At 36.1% G+C, this 15,557-nt stretch overlaps 2 protein-coding genes across 2 annotated transcripts; one reads left to right on the top strand and one right to left on the bottom strand.

Annotated features, from left to right (window-relative positions):
• The first annotated feature begins 473 nt into the window (after positions 1 to 473).
• LOC125226637 (holocytochrome c-type synthase) lies at positions 474 to 7,169 on the top strand. Its single transcript, XM_048130671.1, has 5 exons — positions 474 to 558; positions 638 to 879; positions 989 to 1,225; positions 5,242 to 5,366; positions 5,778 to 7,169. The coding sequence occupies exons 2-5, from the start codon at positions 709 to 711 to the stop codon at positions 6,016 to 6,018; spliced, it is 774 nt and encodes a 257-aa protein (XP_047986628.1). The 5' UTR covers positions 474 to 558; positions 638 to 708; the 3' UTR covers positions 6,019 to 7,169.
• A 229-nt stretch (positions 7,170 to 7,398) lies between these two features.
• Positions 7,399 to 14,330, bottom strand: LOC125226278 (BRISC and BRCA1-A complex member 2-like). Its single transcript, XM_048130208.1, has 7 exons — positions 14,058 to 14,330; positions 13,674 to 13,972; positions 13,082 to 13,257; positions 12,746 to 12,868; positions 12,456 to 12,519; positions 11,034 to 11,187; positions 7,399 to 7,607 (listed from the first exon to the last, which is right to left on the bottom strand). The coding sequence occupies exons 1-7, from the start codon at positions 14,146 to 14,148 to the stop codon at positions 7,414 to 7,416; spliced, it is 1,101 nt and encodes a 366-aa protein (XP_047986165.1). The 5' UTR covers positions 14,149 to 14,330; the 3' UTR covers positions 7,399 to 7,413.
• Positions 14,331 to 15,557: the final 1,227 nt, after the last annotated feature.

Below are 15,557 nucleotides of genomic sequence, written 5' to 3'. Positions count from 1 at the left end.
TCTCGGGTTCGATTCTGACAGCGATCTTTTTGCTTTTTGTTTTTTTATACATTAATTTTATTTTTGTGTATTTTTTATTTGTGTTTATTTATTGTTTTATTCATACAAATGTTAACTTAAGCCCTTTTACATTGTTTGCCTCATCTTAGGATTCTTAGGTAATGTTGTAAGTCTTGCGAATGGAATTTCGAAAAGTTGTAACAAAACAAAATATTTTTGGACAAGAAAAAAATAAAATAATTCAAGAAAAATATTAGTAGAAAAAAATAAAAAAGGTCTCATCAGGATTTGAACCCGGGACCTCTTGCTCCGTAGGCGGGGTCACTACCGAGAAAGCTAAGAGATTGTCAAACCCTTATGCTGCAGCGATTGCAGCGCCACCTATCTATGATTTTATATATGCACATCTGATACTTAAAGCTTTCGCTCCTATATTTCTAATCTCCAATAGTTTTGTATCTTATCTTGTTGCACTGGCAACACTTGCTTCATCAGTCAAATCTCGCAAAAAAAAGACCCCAAAATTAAAAAGCGATTTCTATATTCCTGTGTTTTAAGGTTTAAATTTTGTACAATTGATAATATTCTTATATGCAAGTGGTTGTTCCAGTGTATATTTATCTGTGTCTATTTTTAGGAAAATATGTACTCCGTTCACGTCTAACCTAAGGTCACCTTACGTAAGCTTGGCTTAGTTAACTTTAAAAAATGGGCAATCACGTATCTGCTGATGCCGGTGTCAACGTAAAGGCTCCAGTGAATAACGCCAATCCGCCACCAGAATGTCCAATGCACAAAAAAGAAGACAGCGCGCCCAAGGTTTCCGAATGTCCAGTGCAGCATGGGAATGCCACCAATGACATAAACCCGTATAACATGGTAAGAAGCATGCTATTTTTATATTATTTAGTGCTTAAATGTCAGAACAATACATTTTTTATAGTATTCATTAGTAGCTTAGGTATTGTAATGCTGATTTCAAATACAGATGCCACCAGCAAATCAACAACCAGCTCCCGACCAGCCTTTTCCTTTGCCTGTCCAACGCCAAGTTTCATCTATCCCTCGAGCCATGCCCGATGGCTCCACAGAGTTTTGGGTGTACCCGAGTCAACAGATGTTCTGGAATGCTATGCTACGTAAGGGATGGCGTTGGAAGGATGAAGATATAAAGCCAAAGGATATGGAAGATATTATTAAAATTCACAATGCTAATAATGAACAGGTATGATGTTTTCTGTTTCACAGATTAATCTTTACTATCTTTTATTAAAACAATTCATTTTAAGGGTTTACGGTGATAAAAATAGATTTATTTAGAAAGAAAGAAGAAAGAAGATTCGTTTATTGCCACAACACAGTGAATACAAAGATATGAGATAGGTAAAATCTATATCTAAACTTAATACCTATATACTTAATCTAAATTAGGGCTCCCGGTCGCGTCCGTGTTTCGTGTACCCGTTGCCGGGTATCCGTTCCCGTGTTACACGAATCCGGATTTCTGGCCCGTTTGGAACGGGTAATTAGGGACCGTGTAATTAAAGTCCGGGTACCCGTGTAGTCCGTGTGTCCGGATCGACGGACTCTAAAAACCCGTGGGTCCGATCCGTTCTCGACGTATAGTGATGCTTGATGATCGTTCGCGTTTTCGGTTCAAGCGAATATTAAAATCAGTTTAAAGAACCAAAAATGATAAAACCTTAATAACTAAAATGAAAAAACCGGCCAAGTGCGAGTCGGGCTCGCGCACAAAGGGTTCCGTAGCAGCAAATAAAAATTACAGTTAAATCAACCTATCTCAAAAACTATAAGAGATACTTTGATCAAACCAAAAATCGTTGAAAGAGTTAATTAGCATGCATCACCTCTATTTTTTTTAGAATTTTATACCCCGTAGTTATAAAAATAGAGGGGGGGGGACATACTTTTTAGAATAGAATAGAATAGAATAGAAATCGTTTATTCGTGGTAAATTACAATAGGTATTAAAAATACAAACATTTAATTATTATTTTAATATATTTATTTAATATATATTTAATTATATTTTACGACTTTGAGAGCTGATATCTCAAAAACCGTTCACTTTAAGAAAAATGTTTTTTAGAAAACTTTATATCATTTTAAAAGACCTTTCCATTGATACCCCACACGGGTATGTACATCGAAAAAAAAATTTTCATCCCTCAGTTACATGTATGGGGGGCCCCACCCCCAATTCTTTTTTTTACTATTTAGTGTCATAATTTTGTAGCGGTTCATACAACACATATTCCCATCAAATTTCATCACTGTAGTACTTATAGTTTCCGAGTAAATCGGCTGTGACAGACGGACAGACGGACAGACGGACAGACGGACAGACGGACATGACGAAACTATAAGGGTTCCGTTTTTGCCATTTTGGCTACGGAACCCTAAAAAGGGACAGCGGAGCAATTGTGACTGGGGGACAAATTTTAACTACTCGATTTTTTCCATGTTTTACATTTTAGGCATTATTATATAGAGCACGAGTTTTCAGTGGCCTAAATTAGTATGATGTCAGAAAGCATGAAACTTGGTATGCACATAGCTTTGACGTTCATAAGAATAAATAGAAGTAGAAACACGCCGAGGAGTCAATCTCTTCCCCCACTATTATCTCCCATTTTTAGCGTTTTTAAATTTTCACGAAAACTACTAAAGGTTTTGGTAAGTAAATATTACGAGTAGGTACTTACCAGAAAGATGTCTAGGAGAAGTACCATGAAATTCTCTACAATACTACCATTTAAAGTATATTACTAACAGTCGATAGTGTTACCCCTACTCATCCCACTAGTAGTTAAAAACAAATATTATGCGGGGGACTTAAGCATAATTTGAAAATGATGAGTTAAAGCTTACCTACCCACCTTAAAAGACACCTACTTTAAAAGACTTTATGGAGAATATACTTTTCCCAAATATCGTGATTATAGCTTTCACGGTTTTCATAACAATATAAAAAACCTGAAAATAGTGATATAAAAATGAGGGAAAAGAGGGGAAACATTGACACCTCGGCGTCTGCGTACTTTTATTTTTTTCTGTTGTGTTTGTAAGTAACATACACATGTCATGTGACATATACATGTCAAGTCTCATGCTTTTTGTCACACCCTATCCGACTAGCGCAAGTTAAGAACCAGGACTATGGATACATATTCACTTCAAGGTGGTTCCCTCCAAAATAACAAAAAAATATACCATTCTTAACTAGGTATTTGTAAAACAGCGCGGCTACATCTAGAACTTTTCAAACAAAAGGTTTGTCCTTGTCAAAGGGAAGCCGGGTGTGAGGTTTGAGTGTCATTATTATTAGTAAAAATCACCACGGGTATTGGTTATTGTGCCGCCCACAAGTCATTATTACCTTTGTCTTCTCATGCGACGTTAATTCTACTAACTTCTTAGATAAAAATTAATAACTCGATAGTTCAAATACATTTCATTTAGTATACGCGATATAATCCGTTTCCATAGTTATGTATTTTATCTATTTAAGTATGTATATCGTCGCGCAGCACCCAGAGTATTACAAGCTTCGCTTAGTTTGGGGCTAAGTCGATCTGTGTAATGTCCCCAATATTTATTTATTTATTTTAAAACTATGAGACATAGATATAACTATAATAAATTGCATGAGTAACTGTCGCGGTAACCGAAGATAATATTTTCAAGTATATTTGTCAGCATCTGTACATATAGTAAGTCCCCATGAACATCATAAAACAATCAATTAATATAACTAATATAGTATTTTTCACACAAACCAATACCCTTCTATTAGTTAACCTATAGAAAAATAAAGTCCATTAAACTTGCAATTGCCTTAAGCAACTTTATCGAAAAAAACCAGTATAGTGTGCCTGGCGAAAGTATGGACCTATAAGAATACGTTTGTAATATTTGTATAGCCTATAACGTAACGGGAATAAGTGCAAAAAATATAATTAACACGTTATTGACTCAAATAAAATGAGTATGTATAAAAACCAATTCGTATTCGTTCGCTATATTAACATGAATTTTAAAATTCACCTATTTTTTAAATACAAACCGGCACGGCAATAAGTCGATCGGTCCGCCGGCCGCCTCGTGTGTTCAATACCCGAACGGTGCCGAAGTCCGTGCGTCCGGCCGTCCGGCCCCGAACGCCGATTCGGCACTACACGCGCGAACGGCACTACACGGGAACGGACTTCGGCGGGTTCGGGTAGTTCGGACGCTTAGCACCGCCGGGGCTAAGGGGCCGGACGCACGGATCGGCGGGTAGTAACGAATATCCAGAGCCCTAATCTAAATCTTAAATTACTGTAACTGTTTTGGTCATTGACGTAATTATTTGTTACGGTTACTAACTGTTCAATGTTTTTTTTTTAATCATGTTAAAATTTTATTATAGTAATTAGAGATGCACCGAATATTTGGTTACTATTCCGTATCCGGCCTATTCGGCCCTTATTTTAATATTCGGCCGGATACCGGATGTGCTATTTTTGATTGAATGATTTTGGGGTAAACAAATTAAATGTAAAAAAACACAGTTACGGTTATAATACTTATAATCATAGCACTTTATTATGTAAAAAAAAAAAAAAAAACATTTAAACAATACCGGACTCCGCGCGAAGTTCACTACGAAATAAGTCAAAACCTGCACGACGCGCCCGCTCCCTGCTTAAATTGTAGGTATTGTAGGTAAAATCTACTAACCGAATATTCGGCGGCCGGTTACCGAATATTCGGCCGATGGTTGGGCCGAATATTCGGTATCCGGTATCCGGCCAAACAACTATGCGTTGCATCTCTAATAGTAATCATAGTTTCTTCTTTGTTTTATCAAACAGATAACTTTTTCCACTCTCCGTATTTAAGCATCGTTAAATCATATTCCTTTCTTTGTATGTTAAAAACTATATGTCATATGCAGTGATCGGAACTATGGGAGTAAAACTTTAACAAAACTTGCTAAGTGGTCATCAAAATATTAATATCCTTGTAGTAATGTATTGGAAATCTTGGATTCATGTATAGAATCAAATTTAAAAGTGATCTGAAAATAATAATCTTGGTTTTATTTAAAATTTATGTCAGCTCTAAGGTTTTGTAAAAATTTTACTCCCATAGTTCCGATCACTGGTCATATGATATTGATAGTCACAACTAGTGTATGTATATTTGGTAAATTAAAACATACCTATTATTTTTAAGGCTTGGCTAGAAGTGCTGAAATGGGAGGCTCTCCATGCTAAAGAGTGTGGTCACCCGAGGCTGAAGAGTTTTGGAGGAAAAGCCACTCAGTACAGCCCGAGGGCTAGAATTCGCTCCTGGATGGGGTATGTACCAAAACATTTTTTATTATTTCACTGCTAAAAAAACCCTAAAAAATATGAAACACTCAAACATAACTTAGCACAAAAAAAGGCGCGAAATTCAAATTTTCTATAGGAATTAAACCCTCGCCCCTATATTTTCAATCAATTTTGAAGTGTTGTGGCTCGTCAATGATCGCTAACATCAAGGTTTTGGAAGGTACGCGTTTTCATGAAGACAGTTGGCCGCTGAGCCATACGTTTTTCAAATATGCTGCCTTTACCTGTGCCAAGATTTGGTTGACCATTTAATATAAACTAACTACTTTAGAAAAGTAACTTATTTTTCCTAGCTTATTTGAGTATTCCGCTACTGTTCAAAGGCCTCTCATTGATTTGTAAATACTAAAACAATCATTATTTCTCTACTTACAGTTACGAACTGCCTTTCGACCGTCACGACTGGATCGTAGACCGTTGCGGTAAGGACGTCCGCTACATCATCGACTATTACGATGGCGGAGAGCTCGATAACAAATACCAGTTCGCCCTCCTCGACGTCAGGCCTGCACTAGACTCCGCCGAGAACGCGTGGGACAGAATGAAAGTCATGTACATGAGATACCGCTATGAACTCCTCGGTGATAAAGACTCTTCAACGAAACTAACCAATTAGAAGCCAAAATTTAAGAGTATTACAACTAAAGCTTGGCAAAAAAGAGTCGAAATGGAACTTAGTTTTTTTTATCATAACAACACTAAAAGTATCAAAATATTTGCCACATGCAAAACGGTTTACATAGACGGACTATTATCTTCTACTATTTTTTGCCAGGCTTTAATTACATAATGTGTAAGGTTCTTAATTTTGATCAACTGTATTAAATTAACACAAATGATTAAAGTACTGAATAACTGATAGCAATAACAAAAATAAAAGGGAAATTTATTCAAAAACTATTGATGGTAATAGTTGCATTTGCCGGGCAAGAGTTCTCAATGTCAAATTATGATTTAGTTATAGAAAATTAGGAATGCAAAAATAGAAATTAGAGTTGATTAAAGTTGTGGAGTCTTTCTGTCGGCAAGTGTTGTCACTGCTAAAGCTCTTTGTGATTTAGAGTTTTCTGTATTTATTGATTAATTTGATCTGTATTTATATATTTTTAAACATTTCAATTATGCTGACACTAAAATAGGTCGTTTTCAATAGTGGCGAAATTGTTAAAACTGTTGTAACTGACTACAGATAGGACTTGATTATTTTTTATGTATGTTGGCTACTCTGCCTAGTCACTTACATTAAAGGACATTTCAATTAGGATAGAATAGAATACATGGTGTCCCTAAGACCAACGCCAAAATGAAAAGGACATCTCATTACCTACTTGACTCTAATGAAAAGTGATGGTTTTTGAGATATTGGCCTTTTAATAAAACTCGTGGTTAACAAATCGTAAAGAAAAAAGTACCAATATCTCGAAATCCATGACATTTTCAGTAAGGTCACATTCGCTTAATGAGATGTCCTATCACCCGTTTTCATTTTGGCTTTGCTTTTAGGGACACCCGGTATAATATCATATTATCTTATGTTTTTATTAATTCATAATTTTGAGTTAACAAAAAAAAAGTTCCCACCAACGAACTTCGAAGCCACTAATATCGAGACAAATGATAGTTAGGTACTTAAGATTCAAAGCTGCTTTAGCTGATAGCAGTAGATATCCTTTATTTATTAGTTATTTACTATTAATGCTTCAAATTATAGTGCATAAGTAACATAAGTTGTTAAATCGTGAAATAAAATTCTGACACAAATTAAAATTTTGTTGTTTTTTTTACTTAGCACTATGAAACTTTGACGGGCAATCGACCTATTCGTCCAAATTAAACCGGGAATGTTCTAGGGTTAAATATTCTTGGTTCTTTGTCCTAATGGTGAATAAAAATACAGATTTTTAGCTTTATCCAAAGACCAATTGCATTTGTCCCAAAAGTTTTTTGGAGTGGATAAGTACAACAACCTTCACGTGCTTTAAAATAAACAACTGTATTTAAATCTTAAGTTTTAATTGTCCACATTAACAATTTGAGAACATATTCCCTTACATTCATTCTTGAAGATCTCCACCTGTTGTTCGATGTATCCTTCAAAGTTGTTATAGGGGCAGGACGGCAGCACCTTAAACTTTGGTTTGCCTTTGCTGCTGTGGTACACTGATCTGAGCGTAAGAACCGGTGGTTTGTCGGGGAACTTTACACCTGGAAGTAGGAATTCGTATTTGAAAGTACAGTCTGGCAAAAAAGATAATAAATAAATAAATAAAATGCGTTTATTTTCAGACAACATTGGTCCATAGCTTTGTTAGTATGTAAACTTGAACTTAAACACTAAAAAATAAGGTAACTGTACCATATTACGGGAACTTAAGACGTTTCCTACTTTAAGTGAGGTTTGAAACAAAAATGCGAGGTTTCTAGTGGTGTTAACTATTTTATTTTGAGGATAAGTCTTCTACGATTGATTTAAGACACTATTTTGCATCGTAACTTCTAATTTATAGAAATTACCGTTGTTTTACTAAACCCTTAGTTTGCCCATTATTCCGGGATACAATTTTGGTATGGCTTTAATTCCGGGAGTCGTTGTACATTATTACGGGATATCTTTAAAGTCCACTTTGTTGAAGCATAATGTAAAGAAACGAATTAAAAATATTGTTTACATAAATATATAATGCACATATCGTTTTGATAAATGCTTATACAGAGTGTATTTTTTATAATTGGCAATATTTTGGTGAGCTGGAATGGGAAGGGAAATATGATATTTTACGGTATAACGATTATATGATATAACGACAGGGTGTTATAAGTTTCACTGTCTGTCTGTCTAATGCATCGCTTTCGAATGGATGAACCGATTTTGATTAGTTTTTTCGTTTGAAAGAGCTGAATTAATCGAGAGTGTTCTTCTTAGCCATGTTTGATGAAATCGGTTTACATAGGTACTATTTTATATTTATATATGTCTATCCTATTATGTATTGTCCTCATGTAAATTTTAGCTTTCTAGTACGAATGATGATTGAGCTAAATCGTAGACGGACAGACTGGCTGACGGACAAACCAATATGCGGTATAAAAATTTTTAGCTAACTAAGGAAGTTTAAGAACATAATATCCGGGTCTTTGTACCTTATTTTATGAGTTTATATATTTTAATATACTTTATATAAGTATACCGGAATAAGATACACTCATATAAAGTCGTGTACTTAATTACGGCAGTCAAAAAAAGGCTATATTAAAACATAAACAAGATTTTTTTCTTAGTATATTGGAAGATTATATAACAATTGCACTCAAAACATTGAAATAAATAAACTTTGTGCTTTAATTTTATGAAATAAAACAAATTTAATATTGATGGCACAGTCTAATATTTCGCACGTATTACTCAATGAGTATACATTTCGTATTCAATTATGAGATTAAAATCTAAAAAATATATGTACCGTAATTATGTCACTATAATCTGTAATCTTTACTTAATGTATTTACATCAAATATATAAATATACTAAACCGTAAATAGTAATAGGACACAAAAACATTACGGACTGTGTTTCCGTTATTCCGTGATACTCCCGCAATTATGTACACCTCGTCAAAATGGTGTACATTATTCCGGGAGCGGGCATTTTAATAAAAATATGTTTTAAATTAACTTGAAAAGATGATATAAATGTCTTTTAATAACTATAAGACAATTATGATACAAATTTAATATCAATAAACTTACCATCATCACAGCAAACCCTTACGAAGTTCCGCTGCCGCGTTAAGCTCACCGTCAAACACGCCCATAGAAACTACTGCGTGGTTGCGACTGACGCATTTGGAGGTACCTCATGGCTTCAAAAGATAAGATAAATATCCGAAAATCGACTTTTTCGGTTCTATTTGATCTATAGTTAATTAAATATTGCATTAACTTAAGATTTTACTGATAGTTTCCTTATTTTGCGACAAAAACCAAAGTATCCCGGAATAATGTACCACATTTTACTATCCCGGAATAGTGTACAGATACCTTAACTAAAACTAAATGTGTTAGTATTATAAACTAGACTAAATTTAATTACAAAACTTTAACTAAGTAACTCAGCCTCGCCGACCGGATTATCGAGCCACACGCACCACCGGAGCATGCAGCTCGCTAAACCTGCCGAGCACGGCGCTGTCTGGCCTGCCGGCCACGACCTGCAGGAGACTGTTGGGGCTTCCCCTGACCCGTCTGATGAGCGACGTGACTTTATTGCGCATAAGTGCATAAAAGTCATCAGTGTGCGCGTCGGCAAACATACCGGACGCGCTGCAGTATCGAGGAAGCCCCACCATTGCCCGGAACAGATTATTGTACAATATTCGAAGGGTATTATACGCTTTTTGAGTATGATTGGTCCACAGACTGCTGGTGTAGAAAGTTTGGCAAAATGCCTTAAAGAGCGTGACCTTGACCTCAAGGGTACAACCTGCGAATCTGCGAACCAGCATGTTTCCTCTTACAGTCAATGCCCTTCTTTCCCTTTCTATGTCACTATCATCTTTTAACTCCTCATTGAGAATGTGCCCGAGGTACCTAAATTGCGAGACCCTTTGCAATGGAGTACCATTGAGATTTAGTGGTGGAACAGTTGCTGGAGGTTTATTTTTTCCTTTAAATACCAAGAGCTCACTCTTTTTGGAATTAACAGATAAGAAGTTAAAAAGTGGCAACATCGTCGTGTCTCGTTTTCTCACGCGTAGTGAAAATAAAGGAATGACACGACTGTGTTGGCACTTTTTAACTTTACTCTTTTGTGACCCCCGACGCAAAAACGATGGGGTGTTATAAGTTTGACGTGTCTGTCTGTCTGTGGTATCGTAGATCCCGAGCGGATGAACCGATTTCGATTTAGTTTTTTTTGTTTGAAAGCTGAGTTAGTCGGGAGTGTTCTTAGCCATGTTTCATGAAAATCGGTCCACTATGTCGCGGTCGGGGGTTTTTTCAAAATTTTAATTTTGTGATTATTGACATATTGTATCTACAAAAGATTTGTTTAACACATTCACTCATCCTCCTTGCGTTATCCTGGCATTTGCCACGGCTCATGGGAGCATGGGGTCCGCTTTGACAACTAATCTCAGGATTTGACAGTAGGCACTAGTTTTACGAAAGCAACTGCCATCTGACCTTACAACCCGAAGGGTAACTAGGTCTTATTGGAATTAGTCCGGTTTCCTCACGATGTTTTCCTTCACCGAAAAGCGACTGGCAAATATCAAATGACATTTCGCACATAAGTTCCGAAAAACTCATTGGTACGAGCCGGGGTTCGAACCCGCGACCTCCGGATTGAAAGTCACACGATCTTACCGCTAGGCCACCTGTTTAACACATTCACTATTCGGTCATAATTTATAACCACCCGTTTACTGTAACGAGATCCGCTCAGCGGTTTTTTAAGGCATTCAATGCCAAAGGGCGTGATTTCGTAACCTTCGTGCCTTGAAACCCTAGCAATGCTCATGATTCCATTCTTCGGACTTGTGGTATTTACACGGGAACAACTATCATTTATTCGTTTATTTCGCCAATAGCTCATCGCTTACTCGAACCTGATAAATATCAGATATTTCTCACCTATATCAATCTGTAATATCCAATGAAAGTCGTTCATTTCGAACAGGAACGCGGCGTTGTTGGCGTCGTGTTCCAGCACTGCCCCTTCGTACCTCACGATCAGCTGGGCCAGTAACTCCCTCTTCAGCTTCTCGTTATTAAGGAGCGCCTGGATCTGTAAATTGATTTTTTTAAAAACAACACCGACATGGTGGACCTATTTCCATCAAACATGGCTAAGAACACTCACGACTAATTCAGCTTTCAAATAAAAGAAATAATACTTTCCATTTGTAGAGGTTAACAATGTTCATAACTATTCAAAATTTCAAATCGATAGCATAAGTAGTTCTAGAGATATTTAGGAATGTGACAGACGGACCGACAGACAGACGGACAGAGCGGCACCATAAGGGTTCCTTTTGTACCTCTTTGGTACGGAACCCTAAAAATCGAATGTAAATCGGTTCATCCGTTCGAAACTTACGATGACACAGACAGACTCGTCAAACTTATATTATAACATCAGATAACACCCCTTCGTTTTTGGGTCGGAGGTTAAACCCAATATCACCAAATATAAGTTATTACCAAATATCACCAAATATAAGGAACTCCTGTCAAAGTAATATGTGTAGTCACTTGGTAATCACAGTGCAGACTGCCATCTAACACATGATTGAATGAACTGAATCTTTTGAACCTCAGATTTATTTATTTATTTATTTTCCCCTCACTAGCTCAGAAACACGTGTTTTGTCCTTTAATACCAGCGGGTAAAAACGCATTTTATCCACTAGTGGGTAAAGTAATTTGACCTTGAATAAAGTCAAATTAACTGCTTTAAAATTGATAAAAGTAGGTAAATCTAGTAAAAAAGATGATTTACCACCTATAGAACTACTGGAAGCAGTGATAAACGCATTTTTTGCGATGTAGTTTCCTCGCCATAGTGAGGGGAAAAGTTTTGTGTTACACTCGGGTGCAAATGTATTTTACTTCTCGTGTGTTAAAAAACTCGCAAGTTCAGGATTATATTCTCGAACCACTCGCTTCGCTCGTGGTTCAACTATAGAATCCTTTCACTTGCTCGTTTTTCAATTCCACACTCGGCGTTAAAATACAACTTTGCCCCCTTGTATAACAAATATGAAATAACTATTATTTAATCTTTATTGCACAAAAGAAAAATCCAACAGTACAAAAAGGCGGACTTAATGCTTTAAGGCATTCTCTACCAGTCAACCTCGAGGCTAAGCAGAGAGACTGTGAGCGGTGCTACAATTTCAACAGTAAAAGGAAATAAGGAAGGAGATTTATGTACAGTATTTGAATTTAACAAATTTTGTCGGCGTCTGAAGGTGTCCCTAGGCTAGAGCTAACCAACAGACGCACCGGATGCTTGTTTACCACCAGTGTGGTACACTATAGAATAATACTTACTTTATTGTTTAACAGTTCTGTGACCATGGGGACATAATCCATTAAGACTCCAGACTGATGCATCCTGTAAATATAATAAGAGTGATGTATTAGTACATTACGATACAAGTGTGATAAATAAGAAATTCGAAACAAGTGGCGATAAATTAAAACACGAACGTAGAGAGTGTTTTAAAATGACACAAGTTGCGAATTACAGAAGAAGCTTACTTAATGCTGAAGAATACTTAAGCGACAATGTGGCTGTTTGCTTGAAAATGGCACATATGTTGAGAAGAAGTGTTACTTACGGTGGTAATGTTATGTTGCCAAGACATTTTGTGAGCAGCGGTGACAAGATCAACTCTGCATTTGTTGAATTAGGATATCTCACAAGTAGCAGGGCAGTGTCGATACCAGGATTCTGATCAATACTGTAAAGAATTAAATCCTTTCAGTAATACAAAAGCAGTGTCTTTAATAATTACTAGTTTTTAAAATTGTAATATTGGGCCGTAGCAGCACACATCAGTTTATATGATAGATTGTAAAAGGGCTTAAAAGAAGTTTAATTAATGTGATTCTTAATAAAGGATATTAAAGAATGTTTGTCATAGTTATGATATTTAAAATGTAAAGGTGTATACCTTTCATTGAATAACTCGGGCAATCGAGAAGTGTCAACATTCAACCTTATAAGAAACTCAACAACATGGCTCCCAACCCACACTTCAATGTCTGTTTCCGACGTAAGTGCATCTCCGAGTAACGCACTATACTCAAAGTAAGCCCGGGAACTTTCATCTTCATTCAATTTTCTAATCTGAAATTTATTACTTACATAAGTTAAAATGGAATGTTACTTGTAGTATTTTGTAAAAAAAAATCTATTCTCACACTCAGATTAAGTGACAAACCTTATTTTTTTGGAAACAATTAAGATTTTCGCTCCTATATTTGTGAGTAATTTATAAACTAAAGTCACCAAGAAATAATATATTTCCCAATTATAGTCCCACCGGAAGCACAACTTTTTCCAATTTTTTCGAATATAAAAATGTTTAGAATCGTTAGCAGATGTGTCTGCTTATTAAAACTTAATTTAAATGATATATTGTTAGTCAAAAGTAGAATAAAAGTACATACTTTTATTACAGTGTACCCTATTTAGAACAAAAAAGCATGACTAAACTCCCTTAATACATTAATATCTTGGAATAATTATGTTTTAAAACATACCTGGTGAATCTTATACAAATTCAGCAACTCTGATATGACTCCACTTAAAGCCTTAGGGTCATTCTCATTCCACTTAGCCAGACTTGGCACTTTATCCTCCAAAAAATCTTCATCTAGATTATTCAAGAATGACTCATCATCAAATCTAAAGTCCGGAGCAAACCATGGAGTAGAAGCATCGAAGATCACTTCCCACTTTAATTTTTTGGAACAGTATGGCAAAACTAATCGGAATTGACTTTCAGCTCCGTCGCCAGATCCAGATATTCTTTCGATGTCAACCTTTGTTTTGCATAATCCTGTCAAATAAATGTTTATGATCAAAAAGAGTCAGTTTGTACGCACAAATACCTTTAAAACTTAGAAGTCTACAGAATTGCATACCTAGTTTAAGATCCTGATAGATATTTTGAATGTAAGGGCGAAAAACTTGGGCAATATCGTTTATAACTCCAAAACTTTCTGTAGCCATCATTTAATGGCTGTATTGATATGTTTATTAGTTAGGCACTCTATACTTGAACGACATATACAACTTAATTCAACAGGTATAAGTGCTTATTTTCTTCATTCCCGACTCGTTTCACTTATTTACAAGACTTTGTTTTATTGCAAATAAGCAAGCATTGCAAGCAAAGTACCAAACGCAGCGCAGAGAGAAACATCAGTCAGAAACAGAAATGTCGATTTGACATTGACAAGTGCTGTCAAAATACAAGGGTATGTTCAAAACCGAATAACTAAAGGCCGTACAACTGGACTAAGAGCTATATATATATATATGTGTGTGTGGGTGTGTGTGTGTGTGTGTGTGTGTGTGTGTGTGTGTGTGTGTGTGTGTGTGTGTGTGTGTGTGTGTGTGTGTGCGCGTGTGCGTGTGCGTGTGTGTGTGTGTGTGTGATAGAAAAGACGGTAAGGATTTTATAATCATCATTTCCTGACTATTTCCGCCAACCGCAATATTGTCCCAAAGTTTCATCCTTGAGAAAATTAGGAAGGTCTGGCGGCTCTGGGCTCTTAGTCCAAACATGGTGGTGAATAAGCCAACGGATCAATTACAAGCTGACAAAAAAGTAGGAGTGCCACTATCTCCTACTCGTATATATGGAAACTAGCTTTTGTCCGCGGCTTCACTTGCGTTACATTTGAAAATTGCGGAATGCTCCATACGAACTTCCAACTCCCCATTTAAGGGAAGTGAAGGGTTAGAAAGACACAAGTATGTCAAATTCAAATTAAACTACCTCTTGGCATTAGAGTAATACCTTCTTAGCTCTGATAATAGCCCAGCTAAATTAATTAGCATAATTAATAAAAGTAAAAAGCATAATTAACATTGTACGCAACTACGCATACAACAGTTGCCTTTTCTTTCCTCTTTAAACGTTGAATATGTATATGTCGCAGTAAGATAGATAAAGCCGTTATATAGTTATAACCCTAGGAATATAATTATACGTCGTAACATAGTTAAACGAAAGCGATTAATTGCTATCTTACTAGGAATATAACTATAATACTAAACTAGTTTAGTCATATAGTTATATGACTGGATTCAGTTTAGTGAAATGATTGTAGGCAGGAGTGCGGCGGTGCGGCGGAGGTATAGTTATAACCCTAGGGATATAATTATATGCCGTAACATAGCTAAACGAAAGCGATTCCTTACCATCTTACTAGGAATATAATTATAATACGTTACTAGTTTAGTTATATAATTATATCACTGGATTAAACTTAGTCTAGGGATATAATTATAATACGTCTCTAGTTAAGTAATATAGTTATATAACTGGATTAAGTTCAGTAGTATAATTGTAGCAGTGTAGTGCGGGGGTGCAGTGGAGACGGGGGCGGGGGCTTACCCGCCACCACAAGGCAGTC

Source organism: Leguminivora glycinivorella, chromosome 5, assembly GCF_023078275.1.
Source record: "Leguminivora glycinivorella isolate SPB_JAAS2020 chromosome 5, LegGlyc_1.1, whole genome shotgun sequence".
Taxonomy (NCBI): Eukaryota; Metazoa; Arthropoda; class Insecta; order Lepidoptera; family Tortricidae; genus Leguminivora; species Leguminivora glycinivorella.
This window is presented reverse-complemented; position numbering and strand designations above follow the sequence as displayed.